This window comes from Bombus vosnesenskii, unplaced genomic scaffold (genome assembly GCF_011952255.1).
Source record: "Bombus vosnesenskii isolate JDL3184/JDL3185 unplaced genomic scaffold, Bvos_JDL3184-5_v1.1 scf7180000013295, whole genome shotgun sequence".
Taxonomy (NCBI): domain Eukaryota; kingdom Metazoa; phylum Arthropoda; class Insecta; order Hymenoptera; family Apidae; genus Bombus; species Bombus vosnesenskii.
The window spans coordinates 3,769,822-3,783,461 of NW_022882946.1; the positions used below are offsets into that span (position 1 = coordinate 3,769,822).

At 28.0% G+C, this 13,640-nt stretch overlaps 3 protein-coding genes across 7 annotated transcripts; all 3 read right to left on the bottom strand.

Annotated features, from left to right (window-relative positions):
• Positions 1-58: 58 nt before the first annotated feature.
• On the bottom strand, positions 59-896 carry LOC117233395 (ATP synthase subunit g, mitochondrial-like). The gene is made up of 2 exons (XM_033493655.1): positions 746-896; positions 59-393 (listed from the first exon to the last, which is right to left on the bottom strand). Exons 1-2 carry the CDS (start codon positions 783-785, stop codon positions 134-136), a joined length of 300 nt encoding a protein of 99 aa, XP_033349546.1. The 5' UTR covers positions 786-896; the 3' UTR covers positions 59-133.
• Positions 897-1,298: 402 nt separating this feature from the next.
• LOC117233394 (tubulin-specific chaperone C) lies at positions 1,299-6,279 on the bottom strand. Of its 5 annotated transcripts, none has more exons than XM_033493654.1 (3): positions 6,079-6,279; positions 3,052-3,224; positions 1,299-2,686 (listed from the first exon to the last, which is right to left on the bottom strand). In XM_033493654.1, the coding sequence occupies exon 3, from the start codon at positions 2,521-2,523 to the stop codon at positions 1,495-1,497; it is 1,029 nt and encodes a 342-aa protein (XP_033349545.1). In that variant the 5' UTR covers positions 2,524-2,686; positions 3,052-3,224; positions 6,079-6,279; the 3' UTR covers positions 1,299-1,494. The 5 variants fall into 5 exon arrangements, with proteins under 5 accessions (XP_033349545.1, XP_033349543.1, XP_033349542.1 ...); XM_033493652.1 differs by having other exon boundaries at positions 3,002-3,224; positions 6,079-6,278; XM_033493651.1 differs by lacking the exon at positions 6,079-6,279 and adding an exon at positions 3,512-3,778.
• Positions 6,280-8,140: 1,861 nt separating this feature from the next.
• LOC117233390 (WD repeat-containing protein 26) lies at positions 8,141-13,105 on the bottom strand. The gene is made up of 11 exons (XM_033493646.1): positions 12,657-13,105; positions 12,029-12,265; positions 11,252-11,411; positions 11,001-11,171; positions 10,636-10,809; positions 10,210-10,395; positions 9,874-10,140; positions 9,644-9,789; positions 9,348-9,556; positions 9,030-9,224; positions 8,141-8,928 (listed from the first exon to the last, which is right to left on the bottom strand). Exons 1-11 carry the CDS (start codon positions 12,668-12,670, stop codon positions 8,873-8,875), a joined length of 1,815 nt encoding a protein of 604 aa, XP_033349537.1. The 5' UTR covers positions 12,671-13,105; the 3' UTR covers positions 8,141-8,872.
• Between the last annotated feature and the right edge of the window lie 535 nt (positions 13,106-13,640).

A 13,640-nucleotide genomic window follows, 5' to 3' on the forward strand; every position in this document is an offset into this window, starting at 1 on the left:
AATATTTTAAATAATATTAATGTTTATTTATAAAATTAAAATTGAATTTATATGTATGTATATATATATATATATATTTATTTGAATAACTATTACACAGAGATTATATCCCCATATGAATGTTAATACATTTTTATACGTTATATCCTATAAGATGTCGTTTTCCAATACATTCTCCTACGAAGAACCAACATAAAATTTCAATTCCAACTAATGTATTTAGCCAAGCTTCACGTACTGTGAGATCAAGATATCGTTTATTTTTAGCAGCACTGATTATATTGGAGATACCATTCCTTATGGCAGGAATGTCAGATATCTTTGGCGGAACTAATTCTACTTTTCCATAATATACAAGATTCCTAATAGCAGGCGTGGTTTTTGTTGATAACACTGCAATGAATACATGATTATAAGTAATAATTATAATACATTTTATTTATATTAATAAAAGATTATTAACGATTGACAGTAAAATCAACTGGAAATATATATATCTTACATAACCTTGAAAACATTAAGAAAAATATTTCTGACAAATTATGTGCCCATTAATGATTTATTTAAAATTATTCTGGAATTTCAATGACTGAAGTATGATCGTAATTTAAGATAATAAAACAATTAATTTTCTTTTATTTTACAACGAGAATATTTGAGTTATATAACAATCAATTTTTATCAGCAAGTTATAATTAACTTTACGAAATAAAATAATTATAATAATTAAGCATTAAATACGTACCTTTAGTTATTGCTACAATCTCTCCAATAAGTTTCGACATTTTTAATCACCTTTCTTTAAGCAACTTTCTTTCGAGAGGAACCACAAGACCACAACCGTCTCACACCCTATAATTCTGTACAACCCCCTTTGCAATTGATAATTCTGTCATCTAGCGGTAATTTTTGGAATTATAACTTAAAATTATGTACATATATAATAGAAGATAATAGATACATACACATACTAAATACTATACCATGGACTGCAGCCGAATACAATTATAAAATTACAAACGTAACGTAGAATTTTATCTTTATGTATCCTTTATCGTTATGCAGGTGAAAAAATGATTAGAACAATGATATTGAGCAAAAACTACTATGCTAATTTTTTCTACTTTTATTAAAATATTTTTATTATTGACATAAAATTTTTATTAATATTTTCATGTTCAAAATATTAAACGCTTTCATTTAAAAGTACATTACATAGGAATGTTAGGAATCATATATGACTTATAGATCATTAGTTCATCTTTAATTTAGGATATACTAAAATTAGTTGTATGATATGTAATTCACAAACAGCAAGTTTATTAAACATTTTGTAAGTATACAAAACACTTACATACAGTATAATTTCTGTGAAAAAGCGGAGTATGCACATAAAGAATTTATATAACAAAATAAGTATCTATATATAATATTAAAAAAATGGTATTTTGAGAACTGAGTTTTAGACATTATGACTTATTTTATTTATATTTATTAATCCCAACATTTTACACGCAATTCAGGCTCTAGAATGCTCCAATTTGGTGAATGTTTTTCGTTTGATAACCAATTAAAGTCATCAACGCAATTCCAGTTATTTATTTTTGGATCAAGTCCAGCTAGATTAAAGTGATTTGCTTGATCTTCGTAAGACCAATTATAAGGTGCTACACGTATTTTTGTACAATCCTCTATAATTGATCTACTCGTAACATGTAAATAAATAGTACAATCTGTTGAAGAATGTAGTCGAAGTTGCTGACACGCAAAAGCAAATACACATTCACTACAGTCGTGTGCAAATACAGATGATGTTACTGGTCCAACTAATACAGTACACTCTTTTAAATTTACCATGTGTAAGGTACTAGGTGTGCCATAAATTCGTACTGTACAGTGAATTAAATCGGAGAGTAGAATATCATTTTTATTCACATTTTCAGCATCCAAAATTAATTGTTCATTAACTTTTCCTAACAACATTACTGCACTGTCTCCATATTTACTTGATAATTTATGATTCTGTTTTGCAGAACCATTTACAATTCCTTCTGATATCTTCAAATCCTTTAAACCATCTGTCATATCGTGTGTCTTGTCAGATGTTTTCTTTACAACTCTTCGGTTCTTAAAACCAAATTTCTTTTTAGGTAATAACGTCACTTCTAATTCAGAAGCTTCATTTTCTAGTAATTGTAAATTTTCTTGTGCTCTTCTAATATCATAAACTTTTAAAAACATTTTTGATTGCGATAAGTAATTCTTAAGTGTCTGAATTTCTTTATTTATTTTATCAAATATCCCAGGAAGAGCTGGTGTGGGAGCACTGGGTGCATCATCTAACATTTCTTTAATTTTCTTACATGATGAATAAAATGTGTCCTTAAAATAACTACTTTGTTCAGATTCAACAGCCAATGATTGCCTTTCTTCTCTCCGTCTTTCAATAATGTTTTTCCTTTCACGATCTCTTTTACTAATACGATCTGGTAAACTACCTTCTATTAGCGTAGGAGAATCCATATTGCACTTTTAACGTTATTCCTTTTTAAATTATATCTTTATTTCTAGATTATATCAACTTTGTATATTATATCCTTGCTGTTTTCAATAATAAATTTGTCTTTACCAATAGTATATTTTAGTAGGGCTATGAATTTTATATTTAGAGGCTTGTAGATAAAAACTGAAAATTACAAAAAAAATATAAGTAATTAACTTACATTAATAAAGGAGCAATTATCATACGAAGACATTTATTAAATATTAAGTTAATAAAATAAATATAAATACAAATATATAAAAATTATTTACCAAATCTTGAAAGAATATATATTAGATTAAATGATAGAATTTATCTATATAATTCCTCTCAATATATTTTCTTTTTTAAAATAACATAAATTATATCTTTTTAAGAGTTGATAAAGTAATAACCAATCATAAACAAACCTGTCAAATATACTCTACGTATGATGCTTATATCAGAGCATACAAATACCTTGTTTTTAGGAGTATCAATTTGTGAAGAATATCTTAAAACATCACTACCTATTAAGAATGGTGGAAGTTTTACAAACTCCGTAAAATTTAATTTTCATTTTGTTGCTGTTGCCACAATGCAAGATCCGACAATTTGGTACTTGTGTTACGTACTTTGCTTTCAAGCGAGTAATAACCGTCTAGCAGCACTGGACAATGCTTAAATGCAAAATGTCTGCAACCTAATATTTATAACATTCATTTCAATAATTGTTTAGATGCACTTACAAAAATTTGATCAACTGTCTAATATAATACATTGTCTTTTTTCAATAGCACGAACGGAACTTCGATAAAATGTATTAAATCTAAATTATGATTGTAATGTTTTTCTTATGTTTTTCTTATATGATTTTCTTATGTTTCTTAACATTTTGATTGTTACACGTAATTATGTTAAACTATAACTAAATGAAAATAACCTAAAATATAAAAGAATCATACAGAGTAACGTATAGTTCATATATACCTTGGAATGTACTTAAAGAATACCACAATATTACCGCTCCAAAGAAACATAGACTTTCAGACACAATAAATATTTTTACTGGAGAAAAAGTCCTTCGTGGCGGCTTGTAAAGCATACTAGCTAACAATACGATTTCCTAAAATGGAAATTATCAATACGGCAAAGGACGATAGATATATTTTTCGAGATATCGAAGGATTTCGATAGGGATAGTAAGTAAAGCAATCTTATTTTTACTCTCGTTATGCAACTCTCGAAAGAAGTTATACTGTTCGATATATTCTTTCGATATAAAGAGCGGAAAATTTAAAGTTACACGAAACATTTGTTATTTTAATAATATACTAAATTATTAATAATGACGAAATAAAAAACATATTAGTAATATTATCTACGATAAAAATTACGTTCTATATAATGTGATAGGTGTAAAACTATATATAAATTTTATCTAACATATTAAAGAATTTTATTATAATCAAATATACAGCAAGAGACATGTAAGATTGCAATCTAAAATATCTCCATTGTTTTTAGTGGTATGAAAAATATTTAAAGGAGGAAGTGTTTAATTTGAAGGGACAAATAATACAATAATCACTTTCCGGAATTATATGATATATAAATTCAATTATACTACCCTTAAACGGAAAATTTCTAATAAAATATATTTAGGACAGCGATTTTAAACTATACAATTGAAATTTTTATCTTATAGATACAATTTTAAGCAGTTCTGTAATTTTTATAGAATAGTTGAATTTGTTTTAAAATATACAAATATCTTCGAAGATACAATTTTTATATTTACTTGCCCCTTCAGATCGAATATTAAATAAAATATCTTTAAGTCCTCCCTTAAAAATTTTTGTGCATTACCAAAAATAGTGTTCCTATTTTAAGTGACCCATCTTATTTATTGCATAAATAATAATAATATTATAACATTCTACTTATTTTTTTGTATCTGTTCATCTATCGGTTATGATATAAAATCGATTATAAATCTATTAACAGAAGATGATGTACAATATAAAAGCATTTTGTCAATTCTTATATTTTGAATTAAATAATTGTATAGGGAAGTTGTGGTAGTATGTAAAATTTTGTTCTGCCTTACTTAGGCCTTCTTTAAAAAATGTTTTGTTTTGATAGATTGTTACTATATAGGATGCAGCCAAATAACACGTACAAGTGGGCATGAGGTAATTTCTTGTGAAAAATAAGTTGAAAATATAGAATACAATTTTTTCGCCCGACTCTTAGTTTTCGCGAAAACTTAGTATGAAAATATGCCAAATATGTATATTTGAAATATACTTAAAAGAATCAGCTGGAGGTAAATTTATATGTCAAAGTAAGTAAAAAGGTGCAATAAAATTTTTCTGTGTAAGACTTTATTTTCAAGAAGGTAGAGATTGAACATGTTGAGAAAAGGATCGATCTAATATCATATATTTTCAAATTTATTTTTCTCAGAAACAAAGTCTTGTGAAAAAGTTTCATTCTACATTTTCAAATTTTTTTCACGTATACTATTCTTCTGTCGATTACTTACTCCTGTCGAATTCAAAACTAACCATGTTCAAGTATACTTGGTAAATTTTCAAATTTGATGTTCTTGAAAATGAAGCACTGTATGAAAAATTTTTATTCTATATTTTCTCCTTATTTTTCCATCAGGCATCACCTCATGCTCGCTTATATATGTTATTTGGTCGCATCCTATATATGGTATTTAAAAATTAAATATTGCATAAAAAACATACTACTATATATATATATATATAAATATATAGTAATATGTTTTTTCACATTTCGCTATGAATATACAAATAAATTTGAAAATATTAATGCAGAATAATATATTATAATAAACTTTTCCATAACATAACATTTCATGTATAAAATAGCGATATAATTTAATAGTATACACGTTAAGTTAGAAAGTGCAGAACATTGTACCTATGGAAACAGCCTAATATAAAGATTGTAGAAGAATATTTATTATACAGCTTTTCATACATAAGCATAGATAAAATATATATGTAAATGGGAAATGTGTATTTTAAAAAATCATTTAAGAGTGCATCTGCAAGTAGTGTTTGTCATATATATAGCAATAAAAAAATAATTATTAAGATAACTTTTCTCATAATTTGTACAGGAAATGATGTAATTTCTTTTTATTTAATTCTTTCTATATATCAAGTATTTAAAGTTAAGCACAAATTCTGTATCAAAATTTTGTTTAATTTTAGTATTATTAATGCAAAATTATGATATTAACCTATTATTAAATTTATTACGATTCGTTTTAACCTGTAATAATAGAGTAATATCTCACTAAAACAATTTGTTACACAATGTAGATTATATTTTAAAAGATTAAGAAGTACATATTCGTTTTTAAAAATTAGAAATGTCCATTATTCGAAAAATAGGAAATATTCGTTATTATACATACTATGCATAAACAAATTCTTATTCACACATCTATTTGACTCTTCATAGTTTATTTAAAATATTTTCGGATAAATTATAAGTAAAACAAGCAGTTAACTCACGCATTATTGGCCTCAAATCATACAATTAGTACCTAATATTACGCACTTTTAATATAACATATCTATACTAGACATTTTAAGAACAAACACACACTGCTACGATAACAAACGGCAGTTTTTCCCCATAAAACCATATATTTATCATTTTATGTACATATGAGATAAGAAATTAAAATCTAAATGTTTAAGAAATATAGTCAATAATAATAATAATAATAATAATAATAATAATAATAATAATAATAATAATAATAATAATAATGTACATAAACAAGATTCTTTAACAAGTTTTACTTCCTTGATAAGATGAATCATATTATAATTTAATTATATTAGCTTTCCTAATAAACAACTCCAATTGCACTGTAAAAACGCAAATCGTTATGTAAGATATAGTTTATGCTTAAATATATATTATCTTTTTGTAGTTCTTTTTAATTTTGTCAAAATTTCAGTACATATCTGGTCCAAAACTATTTAAAAATTATATATTATGATCCAACATAAAATAATACTGCTCAAAAAGTAGCTATTTACTTGAATTATTCATTTTATTCTGTCTATCATAAATCAAACTTCTAAGAAGGTTATTTTTTTCAACTTTCAAGATTCTATGAAAATTTTTTGCCCCTTATTTAAGTCAAATAATTTAAATAATTTAGTTTTTATGCAAATTTCTATATTTAATTTGTCAAACATGACATACTTTATATATCAAGTTGTTGTACACTAATTTTATAGAAAATAAGAATTCTAATAACTTTCCTTATTGTTTAGAATAGTAATATTGAAATATTTGTCAATAAATATAAAAATACTTAATTATATGAGACAATTATTAACACTTTATTAGTATTCCAAATAACCGAAAAGATTAAAGACAAAGATATTTTTGGTAGAATTATGATGAAGACGTATGTTAGATTTGAATTCATAACTTACTTTTAAGCAAAATTAATCGCTTATTGTTTGTTATATTGCAAACTATACCAAATTATGAAAAAGTCCTGGAAACTTTTAATTAGATTATTAAGTGCTAAGGCACCACAGGTAAATGCAAATGATAATAGTGATTGGTATTATATTATCTCACTACAATTTCAGGGGCATAAACTACAGACATTTCCTTTGCATGTAAACTTCTCTTGTTATGTAAACATGTTTGTAACATTATTTGTTCTGAATGTATTTGTACACACATACTCTACAACTTCTGATACTGTGAGACCTCCAGTTTGGTTTTCATTGTTTGATAACAAATCCAACAGAGGAAAAGTAAGTGTTTAAATATTCTTATATTTTTATTTGTGATTATATTTTATAGTATATTATTTAATGTTACCATATTATAAAAAAAGAAAGAATTTAATTTACATTACGTATGTTTTTTTTGTTTATTAGTAAAGAAATCATTTTAAAAAGGCAGAGAATGACAAATCGTATAGTTTGCTATGAATAAAACAAAAATTGATGTATGAAGTAAAAATGTAATAAGTATAGTGTTAAAAGATGCTGTAATGTTACATATATTCAAAATAACAATTATTCATAGCATATGTCTTTAGTTTTGATTTAAAATTTCTAGATATTATTATAGTTATAAAAGATAGTTATTGTTATTTTGTAATAATAAAAGTCAAAATACTAGTAATAAATGAAATGCGACATATACAGATATTTGATTTATATCAAGGAACTAATGTTTTAAAATAAATGTTCAAAATCTATGTTATTCTACCAATGTTATATTAAAATTTTTATGAGCGTGAAAATATTAAGGCAAATATAATATTTATAAATTTTTGACATTCAGTGCGTACATTTTAATAATATAAAATCACAGTACTGAATAAAGGTACTAATATCAGGATTCATGCTCAACTTTCACATACAAATCGAGTTTATTTCTTTTTATACTAAAATCGTTGAATTTTTAATTTCTGACTCATTTTGCGTCAATCTGTACGTCTCATAACAGAGTTCAAACTGTTTATAAACTTCATAATTTATCTCACTTAGTCATCAAATTATTTACTGAAATTAAATTTCTCTCCATATAATATTCGTATTACTTCTACGCTTTTAATGATGATTTACGACATCTGTATACAATTTGAAACATACAATATTAATGTAAGATGGCAGTTACATATATAGTGAAAAATGAGAATGATATCACCCTCATCAATGATTAACAAAATTAATTAGAAATTCATTAAGCACGAAATTGTTATTTACAGCTTTTTATTTTTAGAAAGATTAAATCTGACACAGTTTCTGTCAAAACAAGGTTTCTTTTTTTGATAATAGTCTCACGAAATCATAAATTTTATATCTTGCTGCAATGTTTTTTACTTTATGCTTATTAATGCACATTAATTTTTCTTTTTACATCAATGCTACGGCGAAATTTGTTGAAATTCTATTTTGTCACAACTTATATTAGCCAACATATATTATGCTGTTTTTGTTTGCAAAAATTTACATTATTAATTCATATTGATAAATCATTTAAATTTAATTTTGACAAACAGGTAAACCATAATATTGTATATAAAATCTGGTAATAAAGAAAAGATTGATTCTCAAATAACTCCTGATTATTAGTTGTTTAATGAATTAGCATAATGCTAACACATCTCTCTTTTACTCTCAATAGTAGTCATTTACCCAGACTTACAGTAATGAGGCATAAAGAGATAGCTGCTGGGGCAGGAAAGAGTCAGTATGACAATCAATATGACAGTCTTTTGAACACCATGAGGTCATGGGAACACTGATATACTGTAGTACGCTACGATACCATTTCATGCCATCCACTACCATTTGAGGAGTTACTTTCTAATGGAACTAAAATTTAAGTACATAGATTAAAGTCAATTGTTTTCATTTAAAAAGATTATTAATATTTTTATAGATAGCTTTGATAAAACAAAGTTTAATACACTTACCAGTCTTGTCACTATCAACTTTTTCTGGAGAAGATGACCTCGGCCCCCATATTCTCACTGTGCAATCATCTGATACAGAAGCCATCATTTGGTGATATACTGGATTCCATGAAACACAATTTACTGTTCTACTATGTCCTGTTAGAATTGCTATAGGTAATTCCCTTTTGATATGCCACACATAGACTTTAGTATCTATAATAGGAATAGTTATAGAATAATAGGACAAATAATAGAAATTAATAGCATTATAGAAATGTTTATATAATTTTTACTTTGGAAATGATATAAATAAAATATTTTTGTTAAATAATTTACCTTCACTACCAGATGCAACAAAATCTTGATTTACACCACCAAAACAACTATGGATTGTGAAATGTCCTTGAGTAACACCTTGAAAACGTCTTACTAAACATCTATCTTGTAAATCCCAAAGATGTACACCCTGATTGGCCACATTAAGAAGTGCAAGTCGATCTGCTTTATCTACACTAAAGGACATCAAAGGATGATCTTCTTGTAATCTATAATATTAAATATTTTAGTTAATATAATACCCATCTATTATTCTCTACATTACATTATCCATAATAAAGCAACTATGATTTTACATTGTGAAGTCACATAATTCGTCAAAATTATATCCCCGAATCCTATGATGCGAATCAGCAGCGAGGACCGTTTTTCCATCATTTTTACACCACAGACATTTTACTCTAACTCCTTCCCATGATTCTGAGACATTACCTTCAATATCCTAAAATTTTGTGTTCAAATATTTAATGCATTACTTCACTAGCTTAATGAAATGTAATATGTTAGAAATTAATTGATATGTTACAAATTGATAGAACTGTCCACGAAGTCCTCCAGCTACAAATTTACGTGAATCAGGATACCAAGCACAAGCTGTAAGTGAATCATCAGTACTTTGGGTTACTGTTGCACGTAGTTCATAATCAGGTGGGTCAATACTCCAAAGCCAAAGCTCTGGACAATCTTCAGGTCCACAAGCAATTAAAAGGCTGCTATCAGGACTCCAAGCAATTAGTGCTACTCCATAAGTATGACCCTCTAATGTTTTTCTATGAGTTACTCTCAATGTTTCCTATTTTTAATATAACATCGTTACTCACTCAATCAAAATTTATTTTGTTATATTTACTAATTTACTTACTGGATCAACATCCCAAATAATTACAGTCATATCTTTAGAACCTGTAGCTAGTTTACGACCATCAGGAGAAAATTTACAATACCACACTTCATCACAATGATTATTGAGCACCTGTAGAGTATGGCACGGGAACTGTTCTTTGCTACAGCTGTGGTCCACAAGCAGTGACACATTTTCTAAACTTGCCTAATTTACAACGGACATAAAATCATAATTGTATTAACAGTAAAAAAGTTGAATATATAAATTTAAAGACGTATAACGTTTAAAAAAATTTTGCTCCTTTTTTAATTTTCAAAAATAGCAATATGTCATTTAAATATATATCCTAAATGAATAAAATGATATCCTTCATAAAACTATAAAGGAAGATTTACTCTTTATCTCAAAAATTTTAAATACTTAAAAGAAGATAATAAATATTACCTGAGTATGTGTTACGTGGTATGTACATTGTTGATTTTGCATTTCCACAGCTTGACACAAAAGAGAATGAAGGCGACGTGGTGGTAACATAATGGAGGGTGGCAGATATTTCTGTAGTCTATCCATTAAAGCAGCCCTCGAGACTGCACCTTTGCCATCCCAGCCTGCACGTGTCTGTTAACAAGTGTCTATTTGCTAGTGATCAAATTTTCAGTAACAGGTTAGTTTCAGAATATTTCTATATCCATACAAAATTCAATCTTTGAAAGTTCATTAGTACATAATTGATTAGCAATAAAATATTTAACACACATTTTATTATATATATTTCTGGAATAGAATATTACTAGTAAAATGTATAATACCTGTAATTCATCACGTCCACTGCACATCATAAATGCAGATAACTGGTGTACACGACCTGTATTATGCCCTAAAGGTGTAAGTTCATTGCGTAAGACATGCAATGCTTCCAGTACTAATCCTTCTTCTAAGTATTCTAAGTATTTTTGTTCTAGTAACAAGAATTTCATCTCCTATGAATGGATAGTATTAATGAAATATGTGTGTATATGTTTAATCATATTTAAAATATTCTAAATGTGAAGATATTTACTACTAGACTTTGATTTGCTCCATTTAAAAATATTTTAAGTTCACTAAGGTCGTGCTCTGCCTTTGTCCAATCTCCATCCATAACATGTTGTCTAAATTTTGCAGCAGCTGGATGATCTAGACGACAACCGGACTCTTGCATGAGAAGATCTGCTGTGCGACTAAAAAAAGATGTTTCATATGGTCAATTTAATATAGTGAAAGATTGGCTAGTATTATTTAATTTTATGAAAAGTCTACTTTTATTTAGTTTCAAACGAGTCTTTGTTACAAACATCTATATTTTTTAAGTATATTGCTACCATCTGAATAAAACATAATAACATGGTAAAATAGTAATGATGCTACTAATAATAATAGCAATAATAATCTATTATAGACAAATACAACTTATGCATACATAATGTATATGTCTCTGTTTTAATGCCCACATTATAAAGCAAATATAACTTGCAGATACTGCTGCCTATATTTCAAGGTTCTATAATTAGCTTTCTCCCACCACAGAGTACGTAGTCCAGATAGGTTGTGATACAATACTTCTGATAAATGCATACAAAGAAAACTTAAGAAACAAAGAAAACTTTCAAGAACAGTTACAATAAAGGAACAAATTCATGAAGATTGAATTGTGATACTTCGTATTTAACTAATAGCATATAAATTACATAAACAGTTTTATGAATCTTAATCATAACATATATAAAATGACCTTTTAAAATCATTCTTTATCACTACAATTTGGGAATATACAGAAACTAAATTGAAAGTTACATACTTCAGTCCGACTGTCTTCAAATGTTGTCCAATAAGTCTGACAATATCTTGATTGGTTTTGTCCATTATTTTTGGCGGTCCCAAATTCTGATTTGTTTCTCCATTAACACTATTGATGTCATTATCCGATTCCGGTATCATGTTGCCATTTGCATGAGGTCCACCAGAGTCAGCTGTTGAACCATTCTGCTGCAGCCCGGAGGAAATGCCACCGTTTGAAGTCTGCTGTTGCATTATGCTGTCATGCACACGGAAATGTTACCCGTGATGACAATAGTAGTCCGCAATATTAACAAGCATGTGTACTAATGTTCTATCTTGACTTAAGTGTCTCTTCTTTTACTGTTTTGACTGTTTTTAAATGTTTTTTCTATCATAAGAACTTTAAAATGCTATGTGTACAAAAGTGTACATGTTTATGTACAAAAATTTTATGACTATTCGATGAAAGGATTTCAATAAATAAGAAAACCGTTTGATAGACAGCACATATGAAAGGAATCCGACGTCGATACGTCTTGAGATTCTGCAAGGAAGAAGATACACGTGAGAGCGTCATAACGAAGGGGGTAAGCCCCTTCGTGTGTTGACTACGCGCTCGCGATGATCTAGGGCCCTGTTTGCGTTACCGATAGTTTTCCATCTCGGGATCGGTGTGGTGCTCGTCCGCTGGTCGTAGAGTAGTCGGGAGAGAACTACGAGACCTTTTGCACGGTGGCGGAGCGAGTCCACCGTCGTCTGACTCGCTGCTCGAGGCCAGGCTTATGCGCGTACCGCCCCGTTTTTCACACGATTATTGTCCCTAAGATCGTTGGTGGGGCTGGGGCTGGAGCACGCACGCAGCCACGGTTGCGTTGCACGGAAAACTCGTAGCCTCCCCCCTTTTTTCTGCTTCTTTTCTTGATTAATGCGTATGCCGTTTATCCCGTCGGACCTGCTAACCGACGATCAGAAAACGAAGAAAAACAGAATTCTTGCACGCCTGCCAAAACGGATACGAACAATGACTGTTACACAGCTGATACTTGTTTAGATCGTCGTTTACGTCACACTGTGATCTTTGCAGATAGTTCCGCTGACTATGGCGCCCACTATGTCCGCTCAGATATGTTGCTTTTCTAAGCTTATAAAATCTCTTTTGCTTATAATTCCCACAGTAAGATGGAAGCACTTATCTACTAAAATATTGCTTAGCGGGAAATTTAATGTACATTTATATGTCGGTTTAATTGTCTATTTAAATATAAATAGATAAATAAATTAGTCATATAGCATCATTTTATTAATTCTTTTACGTATTTCTATTATTATTTTCTAATACAAATCGAAATGAAAGTTTATTTCAGTAATATAAATTGTTGTGCACCAAAATTAACAGTTGATTACATAACACACAAACACACACACACACACACGATCTATTATTGATTATTATAAAAAAGTATATTATACTATGTTATAGATATATAATTTACACATAAGATAACGTTATAAACAAATTTCGACATTTTAAAATTTACTTCATTCTAGTAATATGCGAAATGGAAAAATATACTTTCACATATAAATATTATTAAACACAATTCTGTCAAATATTTTAATTTACTCTATAA